The sequence below is a fragment of the Enhydra lutris genome, unplaced genomic scaffold (genome assembly GCF_002288905.1).
Source record: "Enhydra lutris kenyoni isolate GAN:26980312 unplaced genomic scaffold, ASM228890v2 scaffoldscaffold72, whole genome shotgun sequence".
In the NCBI taxonomy this organism is placed as follows: Eukaryota; Metazoa; Chordata; class Mammalia; order Carnivora; family Mustelidae; genus Enhydra; species Enhydra lutris.
The window spans coordinates 3779789-3795827 of record NW_019154156.1 but is presented as its reverse complement, the minus strand read 5'-3'; the positions used below and the strand labels follow the sequence as shown (position 1 = coordinate 3795827).

The window sequence follows — 16039 nt, the reverse complement described above, 5'->3', positions numbered from 1 at the left end:
GTACATATATATGTATGTACTGGGGATTTTAATATATCCTGATTATTACATTACTACATTATATATGTGTGTGTATATATGTGTATATTACATTATATATGTGTGTATACACATATGTGTATACACACATATATAATATGTATATATGTGTATATACATATTTACATATATACATGTATATATGTACATATATACATATGTACATATTTACATATATACAATGTATATACACACATATATAATGTAATAATGTAATAATCAGGATATATATATATATCCTGATTATTATCAAACTTATGTCAATCCTGCCTGGTGGCATCATTTAGAAAAAGAAAGCACATAAGCTAAAGTTATTCTACCCTTTGAAATACCCTGTGAATCGTATGTAAAGCACCGAGCACTTTGGTGAAGAATTTTAATTTTCTAATATAAGACCTGTAGTGTTTGCTTTTTACAAAAAGTTGTTGAAAGAAATCAGGGTGTGCTTCCAGTGGTGCCCTATTCATAGTGATCAGCATTAAATCACGCTCTACAGGACAGCTATAATATTTCAGATAAGCAGCCATTTTCTTCCTTATGTAGGAAACTGTTCAGATCAGAATGCATTCAGTTATTGGTATTGTTTTTTTAACAGCGCACAGAGTATTTATCAGGTCGTCATCAGGATGCTGTAGTTTTTGTGTGTGATCAAACCTCCGCCCCAGAGTCTTATCCACTAAGCCCTCCAATGTGAATTCTTGGCCTGAGCTCTTGTGCAGGAAGGCCATTTTTAAAGCGAGTCAATACATAAAAAAGGTTTTCACATCTTTTAATCAGGTGTTTTATCTGGAGAACGTAAAAGCTATTTACAATCCTCCAACTGACTTAACGTTTTTCTCTTTACTTGGATATTTATATTGTGCAGAAATTGACACTACTGTCGCAATCAATGGGATTGTTCGACTATCTTCTAAGGCAAACAAGAAAATGCTTTTCTTTTAGGTTTGAATTTCATGACTAGTGGAGTCTATCAATAGGCAATGTGGAGAGGCAAATTCATCTCCATTATTATCTTGAATCTCTGATTTCACTAGAGCATGCTAGTAGAGAAAGATCTTGATAACATTTATGCTGTATGAATTTGCCTTCTGAGCTCTGTCCTTAAAACATGGATATTGTTCAAAACTTGATAATAAGAGAGAAAAGATTCCCACCATAGGGTACTTGTGCTTTTTTTTTTTTTTTAAAGTCATGGTAACTTAAAAACAGAACAAAATAAAAACTACCTTCCAAGTCAACGGGCAGATGCTTAAGTCAGGACTTCAAAACAGGAGTTGAAGTCTCCGGGGGAACTGTGCTTACAAGTCAATAGTAGGATTACAAATCAGATACACTTTTATGAATGGAACGCATGGCCATCCCCAGTCTTCCTCAAAAGGACTTAGCTGCCAAGAGAGATACTCCACAACATATCACAAATGTGCTATTTGTACAAACATCACCCATTACAAATGCTCTTGCTTTTGTTTAAATGAGTATTTTTAACCTGAGCTATTAATAAAAAAAAAAAATTCTCTTCTCCCTTGTCAAGCTTGGCTTTCATAAGAAAGAATCTTTAAGCCTCCTCTCTTGTGAGAGTAATTTCTCTGATGGTGCTACTACGTAAGAACAGCCAGGGCTCATTAAGTAGGCTTCGGAGCATAATTATAATTAACAATTAGGTAGAAATTAGTTTTAATGATTTGTTTTAGATGATAGAATAGAAGCATAATGTAATTATTTTTGAGCCTTCTACATCATTAAGAACACAACTACCACCAACTTTCAATTATTGAGAAGCAGACAATCATCCAAAGCATTTAGCAAGGGATCCATTTGTGGAGCCAAACTCAGGGAGCTAAGGAAAAAAGGGCCTCCGCCCAGCCCAGGTGTTTATAATTATCGCGCCTTTGCGAAGTCTCTTCCTCTTCTCCTCTGCTCCTTCAAGCTGTTTCATGCCTTGAAGACATCTCCACCAGCGAAAATAGAGAGGCTCAACCTGGCTGTTCAGCTCTCCTCCCCCACCCCTGCCTTTCTCTGAGACTTAGGGCAGATCATGGAGGGAGGTGGGAGGTTCTGGAAAAGACGGCAAAATTTACGACGTGGGCCTGAAATGCCAATTCACACTATAACCTGAACTTGCAGGAAAGAAGATTATACAAATGAGGAATAAAATGAGGACAGGTTTTCCCCACTCTCCGAAACTATCTAGATGACCATCCATTTCTGCTAACTGAAAGAAAGCTGAAGATTTTTTTGCTTCTACAGAACAGCCTCTCCCTTTACACCATTTCGGTTTACAAAAGTTTTCATGGGACTGCTCAACTTTCAGGAAGCGGGGGACAGCTATAGGAGGGATAAACTCCAGACGGCAAAGATAGACATGTCGTCTTTCCCTGTTCCGTGTTCTTTTAATGTCCCAAAGTCAGTTTGGATGTTAATTTCCCTGTAAGAGTTTTTAAAAATATTATGGAAACCTGAAGAGATGCTTTTATTTCCTGAAAAATACAAAAATATTCATTTAGAACAGTGACTATTAGTTACTGTCAAAAGTTTTTTTTTCCTTTTGTTTTTTTTTCCCCTCCTCTTTCTTTCTTCCTTCCCTTTCTCTTTTTTGACCTCAGCTCAGCAGTGGGCTGCTTCGTCTCCCACCCGTGAGCAAGAACGTTAGACCTTTTGCTGCTGACCTTCAGAAGCCCTGAGGGAGCACATTCTGACCCCCACGTAAAAAACCTGGTACCTGTGTTTCCACATCACAAAGCAGGCCAGCAAGCACACAAGGCCACAGAGCAAGTTAAGAATCATCTGGATGAGCAAGAACAGTTTGAAAGTGCCCGTGATGCTGGTGCAGTCCGTCACATCCCTGTACACAAAGGTCCTGCTGAGGGGCTCCTCGGAGGGCACCTTGCAGTGGCAGGCGTCGAGAGCCGTTCCGCAGGAAAACCAGGCGAGCTGCGAGTAGTGGTGGGCAGCAAAGGCCACGGCCAGCACGCAGACTGTTAGGCCCACGGCACTCAGCAGAAAGTACAACAGCTGCGAGAAAGCAGAACAGAACCCTTCCAGTTACCAAAGAACACGGGATGACTCGTGACAAAGCTAATGCATCAAAGCTGGGCTTTCTCTTCTCTCATCAGGAAGGTCCTGAGGGAGGGGCTGTTTTCGCCTCAGAAACGGAGTCCCCAAGGCAGAGGAATTTGATTTAATCATGATCAGTCCTTAAGCCCTGATCCTATGTTGATTTGCCTTACGGATGTTGGGTGCTTTTCCTAGATTGAGCCAACAATGTTAGCTTGGGATGTTTCTGGATGTAGCAGCCTGTTTAGATGACTCCCAAACATGAGAGCTGTCCCTGAAAGGCAGGCTGTGACTGTTTCTGGACCTCAAAAACTGCTCACCTGCAAAAAGACTGGGAAGTAAAGAACACGTATGCAACGGAAACACTGTGTTGGCCAGAAGTGGCTGTGATTGACCAACTGGCAATGCGGGTTAATAAAAACAGCGGTGTTCAATATAGTGATTGCCAACCTGTGTCCAGGAATGTCAGGATCCCCAGTGAGAGGTTGCTGGAAAAAAATTATGGTTCCAGAAGGTAGATGACTGAATGAATGTCAGCTTCATCACCTATAACCATGTAGTTCCTGAGCATAAAAATAAACCCCAAATGGCCCTTTATAGCTGCCAAGAGATTCTGAACACCATTGGCCTATGTGACAGCCTTGTGATGGAAAAGTCTGGTTCAAGAGCTAAACTCTGCTGCTAAAGAACCATGGAATCCCTGAAGAGGACATTTAGCTTACACCTGAAATGCGTTGATCAAAAATTGAGAGTGCTTATTGACACGGTCACCATTTAAAGCATTTTATAGAACAAGAAATGTTCCTGGGAGTGCACTGACCTACTGGAAACATTTCTCTTCGTGGTCCCACCTGCTGAGGGTCTAGATAAGGAACAGAGTCCCCAGCTGTTGGGACTGGTGCACTTGAGCCCAGTTCTTTGTGTGAGATTTGCAATCCATAGTTAAAAGCTGCTCATAGAGTAGTTCTGGTGAAGGTGAACTCCTCAAAGTAAGATTAATTCTACTCATGTCCAGGTTCAGATTAAAGTAGCTCTGAAAAGATTATGCACTCTCTCCACTTCCAGCGATTTGTCATTTAAAATAAAAACACATAGGGGTGCCTGGGTGGCTCAGTGGGTTAAAGCCCCTGCCTTCGGCTCAGGTCATGATCCCAGGGTCCTGGGATCGAGCCCCGCATCGGGCTCTCTGCTCCGCGGAGAGCCTGCTTCCTCCTCTCTCTGCCTGCCTCCCTGCCTACTTATGATCTCTCTCTGTCAAATAAATCAATAAAATCTAAAAAAAATAAAATAAAATAAAATAAAATAAAAACACATAACTCAGATTATAAAACATGGGTTCAAAAGTCCTCCGAGTGGGGCGCCTGGGTGGCTCAGTGGGTTAAGCCTCTGCCTTCGGCTCAGGTCATGGTCCCAGGGTCCTGGGATCGAGCCCCGCATCGGGCTCTCTGCTCGGTGGGGAGCCTGCTTCCTCCTCTCTTTCTGCCTGCCTCTCTGCCTCCTTGTGATCTCTCTCTCTGTCAAGTAAATAAATAAAATCTTAAAAAAAAAAAAAGAAAAGTCCTCCGAGTGATTCTTCAAATGGTGACAATTTCAAGTGCTTTCAAGTCTTAAACACGGAATACTTAAAAATGTATTTTTTTTCTTTCTTGTGTGTGTGCATGTGTGCTGATGCCCTAATCATGAGTCTGGTTTGCCTGAAAGCTTGACTGAGGGCACAGGAGGGGAGTGGAACCCACTGGCTAAACCATCTTGCCTTAGCACGGCTGCACAACCAAGGAGAAGCCCGGCTTCTCCGGATTTTTCTCATCAAATATATCGTAAACACGTACACTAGCCTTCCTCCTCAATCACTTGAAGAATCGTCAGTTGGAACCCACTTGTTTCATCTGTGAAACAGTTTATTGCAATATCTTCTATCTCAGGGACACAACAAGGAGAACTTCTATGCAACTTGTCTAGTCTCCCTTGGAGAAAGGGAAGCAGATAAATACTAATGGGAACCATTAAAAAAATTTTTTTTAAGATTTTATTTTTATTTATTTGACAGAAATCACAAGTAGGCGGAGAGGCAGGCAGAGAGAAGGGGAAGGCAGGCTCCCTACTGAGCAGAGAGCCCGATGCGGGGCTTGATCCCAGGACCCTGAGATCATAACCTGAGCTGAAGGCAGAGGCTTTAACCCACTGAGCCACCCAGGCACCTGAACCATTAAAAATTTAAAAAGGAAAGATTGAATATGTGCTATTGAACTCATCCTCTCCCTAAATTTTCAGTGGCCATGCTTTCTGCAAACACGATAGTGCCCAGGCTAAAGAGTATGAGTTTATTTTTGTGGGACCATCGGGGCAGAATATATGAAATATTCTAGGTGGTTCCGAAATCTTTGGGTCTGATGATCGACTTCAAACACCTGATACCAAGAGCCAGATTAAAGTGTGCCCACCAGAGCCGTGTTTCCAGTGCAGGCAGCATGGAACTGGGAACTATTTGCTTTGGGGACGTGGATACATTGGTGCCTTTACCAGCAGGGAAGGCCCAAATTAAAGGGATAATTTCCCACCTGAGAGTCATCTGCTTAGTAGAATGGCCCCAACTGGAGTTTTGTCTGCACATTTTCTTGCCATCAATGGATGGAACTGAGGAGGTCTTTCAATAACCCTCCTACCTCCAACACACACATACATCCTCAGTAGATCTCTGTAACATTCAGTGGGACAGTATCTTGAAGCAATGACAATAATCCCTCTTCTCAATCTGCAAATAATTCGGATGGTTGCAAGAAGAGGATTCACTTGTAATCACAGAAATCCATTTGCTGAAATGAGAATTTTGCCTATTTTTAAAAGATCACCTTTTGGTTTAGATATCAAAAGATTTGCCTGAGACATTTACCAAGTGCACAGCAGAGCGATGGTCAGGAGTACAAACAGGGGAGCCAGACTGCCCACATTGGAATCCTGATTCTCCCCTTCTTAGCTACGGACCTAGGGCAAACTAATCAATCCCATGTGTACCTACATTTCTTCACCTTTAAGTTTGGGATGATGATCACCTTTAAGCCTTGGTTATTATAAGCACCCAAAGAGCTGATATTTGTCAAGGGTTTAGAACTGTGTCTAGTACAAACTAGCACTACTTAAGCATTTGTGAAATCCATAAACAAATTACTAGAGATGGAGAGAGCTGCCAGTTCTCCAGACTCTTAGGATATCAACTCTACTGGCTTTGTTTTATTCTCTGTCACGCGGGAGTAACAGGCATACTTGGCTCATAGAAAGGATGTAAACTCTCTCTCTCTCACACACACACACACACGCACACACACACACAGGGCTTGCTCAATCTTAATTGAGCATCTTTAAGATGCTAGAAGCCAAGGAGAGCACAAACAAAAGCCAAGCCACTCAGCCCTTGGAAGGTGAACGCATTTCCATCGGGGTGTCTCTCACCCGCTGCGACTCTGCTTCTCCCACCCTGTGAAAGCATCAGGCCCAGTCAACAGGTGGGAGCCATAGAATCAAATTTCTTATCCGTGTAAGACACGAATACATATTTGATCGCCCCCAAGCCTGGGGGCTACCTCTGCCTGCGCTACAGCTACCGTTGCTTTTACTTCAGCTGACAGCAACAAGCTTCTGGGTGAGAATCTGTAATTTAAAATCGAGTGGCTTGTTTTACCTACACGGCACGAATAAACTACCCATGAAAGTGTGGGCGATGACCTTGGGAATGCGAGCAAATACATCCTGATAGAAGCAGGGCCGGGACGCATCTGTCTTGTCCGCGTCGGCCCGCGTGTCTGGCGCCCAAACCCGAGGGTGGGAAGGGGTGGGGGTCCGCGGGGTAGGCGGGGGTGCCGAGGCCCCGGCGCTTATGTAACAGCGGCGCCCGGCGCGCCCCGCTCGCTCGCAGCCTCTGATGGGTACCCGGCCAGCCTCAGGGAGCAGGGCGGTGCGGCTTCGATTTAATGACCCTCCCCAGCGGCCGGAGCCGGGAGGCCGCAGCAGAGGGAGCGGCGGCAGCCCGGGGGCCTTATGCCCGGGGGCACGCGGCGACCGCGCCTCAAAAATTCTCTCGGGGAATGAGCCCGGGAGGGCCGCCAAGCACGAGACCCGCACACGTTTCTGAAAATCGGCCAGGTGAGCCCCGAGAAGACGGGGCCACGAGGAAAGGCAGGAGGCCCAAGCCCAGGCCCCGAGGACCCCGCCAAGGCCGCCGGCAGGGCCCGGGGAGAGGGAAGGAGCGCGCCAGCGGCGTCGCCGGGAGGCCAGTGGTCGCGGGAGGTGGAACAAGTCCCGTGGCTGTTGCCTCCGAGAGCGAGGGAGCGGTGTCTGCGTGCGCGCGTGCTCAGGCTGCAGAGAGCCGCGGTGATCCCCCTGAGCGACCGCCCGGGCCATCTGGGTCTCTAACAACAGCGGGGTGGGGCGGTGGCGGGGGGTGGTGGGAATCTGCAACAAAGCTCAGGGCATCAACAGGCAGGCACGAAAATGCGGTTATGCTAGTGAGAAGCACCTCACCAAGATGCATTTCATAACCCCCCGCCCCCCCCCCCACCTTGCAATGATGTGGAGGCACAAGGAAAGTCGGCTGTAACTTGTTGTGCCTTTGGAAACCCTGGAGATTGACTGAAGCTCCTTTTAGACCTGAAGATAATATAGCGGGCACCTTAGAGAGCTGTCAGCAAGCATCATTAAAGGTCACATTCAGGAGAAGGGAAAAGTGCTTTCGTATTTGTCAATGTCTGTCACAGGTGGGGGGAAAAAAGGTAGCTAATGAGATCTTCCTAGTGGGGAATTCTCAACCTGGCCGACATTGGCACTGACTATTTTATTTTATTTTATTTTATTTTATTTTATTTTTGTCCTTGCTCCTTATTTTAAGTGCAGGTGTTGAGGTGGCTTCCGGGGTCTCCCTGAAGCTGATGCGGGTGCTTCTGCTGGGTCATCTGGAGGGGAAACGAGGGCATTTCACATAAGGGGATGAACCTAGCAGAGAACACTTTTTACCCTAGTGAAAGAGGTTCCTGTAATTTAACAGGGCACTTCTTACTAGGCTTTCTGGCTTTTTTTTTTTTTTTAAATCATCACTAAACTTTGCTATGTTTAGTCAGACCTCTACAAAAAAAGTAAACATGGACTGATGTCTGCTCTATCTTGCCTTCTTTTAAGAAACACCCTCAGAAAAAGTAAAATTTCCAAATGTAGGCATATCCATGAAATTCTATCTATTTTTAAAAAATAGAATCCCTTATTTTGTTTAATTAGAAAAGTTAGATCTAACTATTGGAGAACATTACAAAATTAGAGCAAAAGACTACAAACTGCAGTTGTCTTCCCACCACTCAAAGATAACTATTTTTTTCTCTGCACTAAGAGCTATTTTTTTTTTTTAATTCTGTAGGATGATACCATACATTTTGTGGAGCCAGCTTATTTTGGCTGTTTAAAATAATGTGAACATTTTCATTCCATTAATTACTCTTTTACAACACGATTTAAATACACATACATATAAGCATTTTGCTTTTTTATGTCAACCACTTCAATTATACTAGAATACAAAATATCTTTTCTGCATCTTCTTAATTTCTAAATAAGAGCTGACTTACTCTTGTGTGCTGTTTTCTTGTTTGAACAAAGAAGTATCCAGTTATGTGTTTTCTTACAAAAGAAAAGTAAACAGTGTGAATGGACACACACACAAGCACACACACATACACAAAACCCTCAACGAACTAACAGTACAGAAACCGTTTTGTTCTCTGCTACAAATAGTTGAAAGAAAATGTAGGAATTTGATTTCTACTAGCTCTGATTGCTGAGTTGGGTGTTTATCTCCCTAAACTCTAAAAGGGTGTGTCTCTGTTTCCCTCTAGAGCAGATTTTACTGTGTAGTGAAAATGCTGTGTACTTGAATTGGTTCCAACCAAATGCACCATCTTTAATGGAAGAAAAAAAAAATACATGCATGGGAAAGACACACACTTGTCAAACCATGCAAATCCTATCCACCCCACCTTTACCCTCAGACTCTTGGCACAGATCATTTGGATGCACCCAATGTACTTTTTCTGTCTCAGTGATCCCACCTACAAGAGGAAATACACTTAGACTGCCTCGTTATTAAAATATTCTAAAAAACCCCCAAGATATGGAAGTAGGAACTAATAGAGACACCTTTTCCCTGGCCAAGTATTTTGCTGAACTGATGAATTTTCAATATTCCTTATAAGGGCACTGAAGGACAGATTTCATATGCTCTGAGCCAACCTAGTGCATGGAAATTAAGACTTTAAAAAAAATCAGCATTACCTTTGGGGTCTGGAGGAATGCGCTCCTAAAACATTTTTTTGGCCTGTGTAAAAATGCAATTTCTAGAATAATCTGATATGCAACCCCTTAAAAAGCATTCTTTTATTTTGTACTTGTGGGGTTTTTTTCTATGTGATGATAAAAGAGAAAGAAAAATGACAACTTACTTTCATAGCAAACTGGATCCATGTCCTTTCGTCAACTTGATATGAAACACAAAGCATAAACAAACCAAGATAGGCCACTAAGCAGACCTGCAAGGGAGGACAGGGACGAAAGGGTGTTATCAGGGACAGTCGTGCATTCTCATGACATCAATCTCAGCGTCTTTCCCCAGTAACAGCCTTGTTATCGAGGTGCTCATTTCATTTACTTATCTGTCTGTGTTCTTCCTTTCTCGGCTTGAGGAACAGTCTTTTTAAAATAGTAAAATCAATTTCTTTCAATTGACCTGGTATTTATTAAGCCCTTTTGATGCGTCAGGTGCTGTCCGAGGTTCTTTAGAGTACACAATGATCCTCAGCAAGGGTAGAGTCCAGTCGAGGCCGAGATAAGTGCAGGCACTATTCTAAGGCAGGGCTATATATGGCGAATGCCATTCAGAGAAGTACAAAAAGAGGGAAAAATAACATTGAGTCGGGCAATTTAAAAAGACTTCACTAAAGAGGTGGATTTGAAATGGTCCTTGAAAGGGATGATGATAATCGCGATAATGATCGTGGACGTTTACTGACTACTGACTTTGTGCTGGTGATCTTCGAAGGGCTTTGTACAGATTTCCTCGTGCAATCATCACAAAACCCGAGGAAGTAGGTGCTTATGATCCTCATATTAGAAATGAGGAAACAGAAGTACAAAGCTAGTAAATAATGAAACCAGCACTCATACGAGGTAGTTTGGGCGAATAGCCCAAGCAATCGCACAGAGCTAGGCTGGCGCCAATTGTGGGGGAAGAGTAGCCAATATATAACTGTAGTTGAAATAACAAAATATAGAGCAGAACGGTCAGTTAAAAATCCGGGGGGGGGGGGGGGGGGGGGCGGTGCCTGGGTGGCACAGTTGGTTAAGCAACTGCCTCTGGCTCAGGTCATGATCCTGGAGTCCTGGGATAGAGCCCCATATTGGGCTCCCAGCTCCATGAGGAGTCTGCTTCTCCTTCTGACCTCCTCCCCTCTCATGCTCTCTCTCTCTCAAATAAATAAATACTTTTAAAAACATAGTTAAAAAAAAAAATCCAGGGATGTAGGATTAATTTAGGGAGTAATGGGACTTGCTTAAAATTCTTTGACCAGACAAATGACATGATTCGAGACACGTTTCAGAAAGATGAGCAGTGGTATTGGGTGGGTTTGTGGTGAGAATGCCGGGATATCATTTTACTAATCAAAGCAAAATTAATCTATCAGGTGGGCCAGAGCTGAGATGATGCAGGCAAAGTCAGAGAAAGAGGCAGAAGGAAAGGTACAGTCCAGTAGAATCTGCCCATCGTGGCTACAGCACGACTGACAGGAGGACAGTGGCCAGGGAGAGAAAGGAAGTGCCACAAAGGGAAGGAGAAGGCTGGGAGGAGGATGACAACTTTGAGAGAAAAAGATACTCAACTGTTTTGTCAAACCAGATTTTTCTCTTTTTTTTTACTGCATTAGAGTTTCATAAATGTGATTTAGAGTTTTCTTATCAAATGTATCTATTCACACTTAATTTTGGAAAGATCAAAATGTTGCTAAGTTCTACTTCAGGACAGAAACCAAAAGCAACAGAATTGTATTTTCTGATAAGCACAAGTTTCCTAGAGACAGATGTTGGAAGTGTAGCCTAGCAGGTCAGTAAATGACTGGTTTGGTGATATTTCTACCCCTAGGGCTAGCTTTACACCCCAGGGGAGGAGAGCTGTTTATTTACCATGCCAACATAGCATTTGAAGGTAATGCTTCTATCCTATTCTCCCCTGAACATAATCAATAAGTTGCTTGTGGCCTCAGAGGTTCCCAAGTTGAGAGTTGTTTGGGTTTCTACTGGGCTGTGAAGCCAAAAGCGAAGCCTCCTTTTAGTACAGGCTTTTCCATCATTAGGACGGCTGATAACTTAACAGTGACATTCCCAGGGGAGAGATGCAGCATGAAAATGCATAAGTATGGCCCAGGTTGGAGAGAGCTGGGTGGAAAACAGAGTAGGTAGGACCCAGGGAGGCAGCTTTTCGGCCAAAGCACTAGCAGGTGCAGAAGTAATGACCCTGAAGTTACGTGTGCAGCCCACAACATGGTGGACATTCCCAAGTCAGGGATGGCTTTCTCAAAATTTATTTTTTAAAATGATCTAATTGAGGTATAAGCTTGATCAGGCCTGGAGAGGCTTATTATGTATTTTCACATTAAGAATTTATAGCACTGAAACAATAGAAAAAAGACCTCCTTTTTTGTTTGTTTGTTTGTTTATTGGCAACAAACCAGATGGAGGTTTCTCAACTTGCTTCTCTGCAGAGTGTTAAGTCCCTAAACATGTGCTCATACACTCCTGCTCATGTCTGTCTGCAAGTGCCCAGGGTCCAGCTGTCTCCCATATAACTGTCTTTGGCCCCAGAGGCTGCTGTGAAGTTGGCACTTGCCAAGACTCTCCTCTTTGCCTTCATGAAAGACACATTCCAATCATCAGGCCTAACTGACCCACATCTTAAAATCTGATTCTGTTTGTCTTCCTTGAACGAATTTTTCCCCTACAGTAGTATCTACTTCTTTGGAGCCTTAATTTAGGCTAGTTTCCAGCAAGAAGGTGCAAAGGAACATATAACCTCATTCTTGGGCATTTCTCTTCGTCGACCGACAAAACTGTTTTGAGGACATACACTAGCCAGACCCTGGGCATGGCTCTGGGAGTTGACAGCTGAGAAGACATAGCCTCAGACTTCAGAGAGCTCTCTGCCAGTGCAGTGGGGAAAGAGACGACAATGAAGTTAGACTACCACTAAGTACTAGGACCTCATCTGCTGTAAGACCCAGGAAGGGTGATCAATCCAAAGGCACCTTGGGGACACTTCCGGAAGGGTGATGGGTTTTGAAGGCTAGGCAGTAATCAGTTGGGAGAGGGAGGTGAGGAAGAGTAGAGGACATACTGGTAGGAACAAAAGCATGGAGGAAGGCAGAGTAAACATTCGAGGACTCCCATAGCCCCAGTGCAGAAGACGAGAGAAGAAACAGTGAAAGATGTGTTTACAGAGATGGACGGGAGGTGGGTCACAAACGACTTTTGTTTCCATCGAGGATGTTTGGCGCCGTGGAATGGTACGACCTGCACTGCATTTTAGAATGGTCCGGCCGGCTGTGAAGGCGGACTGGGAAGGGAAGAGCAGCCAAGAAGGCCTGATGCATCCGTGGAGGAAGGTGACTGCCTGAGCTCAGCTAGCACAGCTAGCAGCGGGAGAGACTGTGGGTCTGCTGAAGCCACAGGAGGGAAACCAAATTCTTGGGCTCTGAGATGAAGGCTGTAGGGGCGGGAGGGGCCGGGAAGGTGCTTCACGACGATGTGACTTGAGCTGCCAGGGCGATGGCGCTGACATTTAGGGAGATACAAGAGGAAGAGGAGAATGGGAGTGGAAAATTATGCTGCCCCCAGGGATTCAAGGCTCAGCCGCATGGGCCTCGAGCTCAGGAAGGAGGTCTGAGTGGGAGACGAGCACTGGTTAATCATCAGTATACACGTGAAGTCACTGAAACCATCAGAAATGTGAGACCATCCAGGGAAAGTCTAGTGAAAACAGAAAAGAGCCAAGGAAGTGGCCCAGTTAATGAAAAACTTCTGATTCTTTTGAGCAGAAATCATCTCATACAGACTTCTTACACTTTTCATGGTACATCAAAACATGTCTAAATATTACGAAACTGATAAGCCTTTTGGAGTTGGGGATTTTGCTTTTAGGCCCTTGTCTAGGGTCTTTGTTATAAAACCTGAATACATTCAACACACTTTCATTTCTTAGCCTTCTGCCAGGGCTCAGGAGGCTCCAGGAGGGGGGACCTTCTTTTTCTCACCTACAGATTTACGTGGTAGAGCAAAACTTCTTTATCAGACAGTTTATTGCTCTTTAGCACCTTTGAGAAGACTAGTATTTATTGAAACTTAAAACTGAAGGCTTTATGGCCATAGGGAGGAATCCAGACTTCTCATGCCAGACGAAGGGTCTCGTTTCCTGAGCTGGCAGGCCACAGACACCCCAGGAAGACAGGGTGTTCTGACTTCCCAAGCAGGGAGGAGGAGCTCATGTTAATGAGCAGCGAGACCCGCCAGGTCTCTCTGGACAACATTCCTGGATTCTAGGCCAGAGCTTCCATTAGATTCAGTGAGGTGAGGCCCATGGAACAGGAGAAAAAGCAGTTAGGTAAGGTTTTCAAGAAGGCTTTCTTTGGACCAGACACCCAGGGCTGGGGTGGACAGGTGGTGTCACTGCACACACAGCCAAACAAGAACGGGGTGGCACTAGGGAAAGGACAGGTGGCCTTTAAGAGCCTGGGAAGATTTAGTTCATGTACAGACGGATAACACAAGCTTGGGATGGTTTGTTGTTGTTGTTGTTTCTTAAATGGGAAAAAAGATGACTACTATCATCTTCAATCAATTTTTAGACACATGTTTTTACAGTTTGTTAGCATCAAAATAAAACCCAAGTCCTACATTCCACCTTCTGTCTAAAGACATTCTTTGTCTGCTCAGAGTGAAGGCTGCATTCTCTTTGATGAGTTAGAGTTAGACAGGGATGATATGTTCTCTGAGTGTTAGATCCATTTCTAGATGTAGGAGTCTTGAGTCTTGTCACACATTGTCTTTGTTTCCATCAGTTGGCCCTGATGTGCCTGCTGTGGTGTCTTGAAGGGTCAGCGTTATGCATCAAAGGTGAATGCCAGACCAACGTCTGGGAGATTCTACCTATGTATTACTTTTTTGTTTCCTTTCCATTCTCGCATAGCTAGAAGATACCAGCCGAAAACACCTTGTGAGAATGTGAATTACTGATATTTACTTCTCTCCATGTCCTACAGATTTATATTCTGGTCTTGTGACATTCACACAACCTCCAATTTATTTGTTTTCTTCTTTTTGTTGTCGACAGAGCTGCTTGACAGGCCTACCTGGGGAATACGACCTTCCCCTGTCAAATGCCTTTCAAAGTCTCTCTCCTCCTTCCACCCCAGCCCTTTCATTTGTGTACCTGAAATGTGACTCTCTTTCTGTAAGTTAATCAACTTTCACCTTTATATTCAGTCAGTATAGTAACAAGATGAACTCTCTTCTCATGTTTGCACAGAGAATTGATCAATGAGAGACATAGCAGAACTGTTAAGTATTTCTCTGGATGTTTCTTAAGAGAATTTCTGTGGATTTTCATCTGTTTAGTAAGATTGAAGGTAGAATATTAGAAATATTTTCAACAAATGATAAAGACAGCACTCTGTTGACTGAACGCAGTCTCACCCTGGAAAGTTGTTGATTAACACATAGTATATCAGAGATTTAAATAATACATAAAAGAACATTTCATGAGGATCTATTAAGGAATTTTTATTGAATCAAGATTTCAGAAGGATGGGAGAGGCTATTTTGACATAACTTCAGCATTTTTACCAGATTCTCATTGCCAAGGCCTTATGGTAAGACAAAATCCAAGTCAGTGTGTCAGAAATGCTTGGTATTAGACATGGTAAAAACTGGCATCCCCAGACTTTCTGATCCAATTGATCTGGGGTGGAGACCAAAAATTTGTATTTTTGACAAATTACTGGGCAATGCTGCTAGTCTCAAAACAACACTTTGAGAACCACTAGCTTAAGCTAAAAACAGTCTTCTACATGCCAACCCCTGATATCGGGTTTATCTGAAAGACTGGGATCTGGAGTGATACGCTGACAAGTGGAGTTTCCTACAAAACACTTGTTTATTATAAGTAATAATGAGATATAATAACAATAGTTTCCTCATAAAGAAATTTAGTCTTTCCTACTGCAGGAACCCTTAACACTAGAGGGAAAAAAAATCCTTCACTGCTATCAATGTAAAGTCAGTGAGCACGCAGTTGGGAAGAGATGTGCACAGGCCGCTGTCACAAGCCCTGGAGAACACCCCTGTACCCCGACCCCACTCTGCCTCTGAGTCTCTTCTCTTACAGCAGCAACTGGTAACCAAGTGGGATTAGTCTGCAACTAAAGAGGAAAGCTCGGCGCATTACTATGTCCTAGCTCTTTGGAATCCCGGAAACCAGCCTGCGGCATCAACTATAAAGATGCAAGGGAGAGACCTGGAGAGAAAGCCCAATAGTCATCTCCCAGTTTGCAGAAATGGAGTCAGAACTGGTATGATGTCATCTTTCAGATCTTGCTCTTAACTTTCACCCTCATCTTGGCATTACTTCCCACTGCATTTAGCTCAACAACCTTCACTGAGGTAGATGCTGGGACTAGAAAAAAAGTAAGATACCCTCTTTGCTCTTTGGAAATTCATAGTTTAATCCCTGCTTTGCTGAAGGACTGAGGCACAGGAAAATTAATTGCCGTGGGTAATGCCATTTGATCCATCTGGGCTGAGAGGGAAAATGAACAGTCAATAGCAGCTTGCACAAACCCCTCCTTACTGTTCACTAATCAGAACCCCT

General features: G+C 43.7%; 1 protein-coding gene across 1 annotated transcript in view; it reads right to left on the bottom strand.

Annotated features, from left to right (window-relative positions):
- Positions 1-2599: 2599 nt before the first annotated feature.
- Positions 2600-16039, bottom strand: part of LOC111159968 (sarcospan) — a 33321-nt gene continuing 19881 nt past the window's right edge. The window contains exons 2-3 of the mRNA XM_022522688.1: positions 9570-9656; positions 2600-3051 (exon numbers count right to left, since the gene is read on the bottom strand). Coding sequence (XP_022378396.1) covers positions 2686-3051; positions 9570-9656 — 453 coding nt within the window. The 3' untranslated portion in view covers positions 2600-2685. The remainder of the gene's footprint in view (positions 3052-9569; positions 9657-16039) is intronic.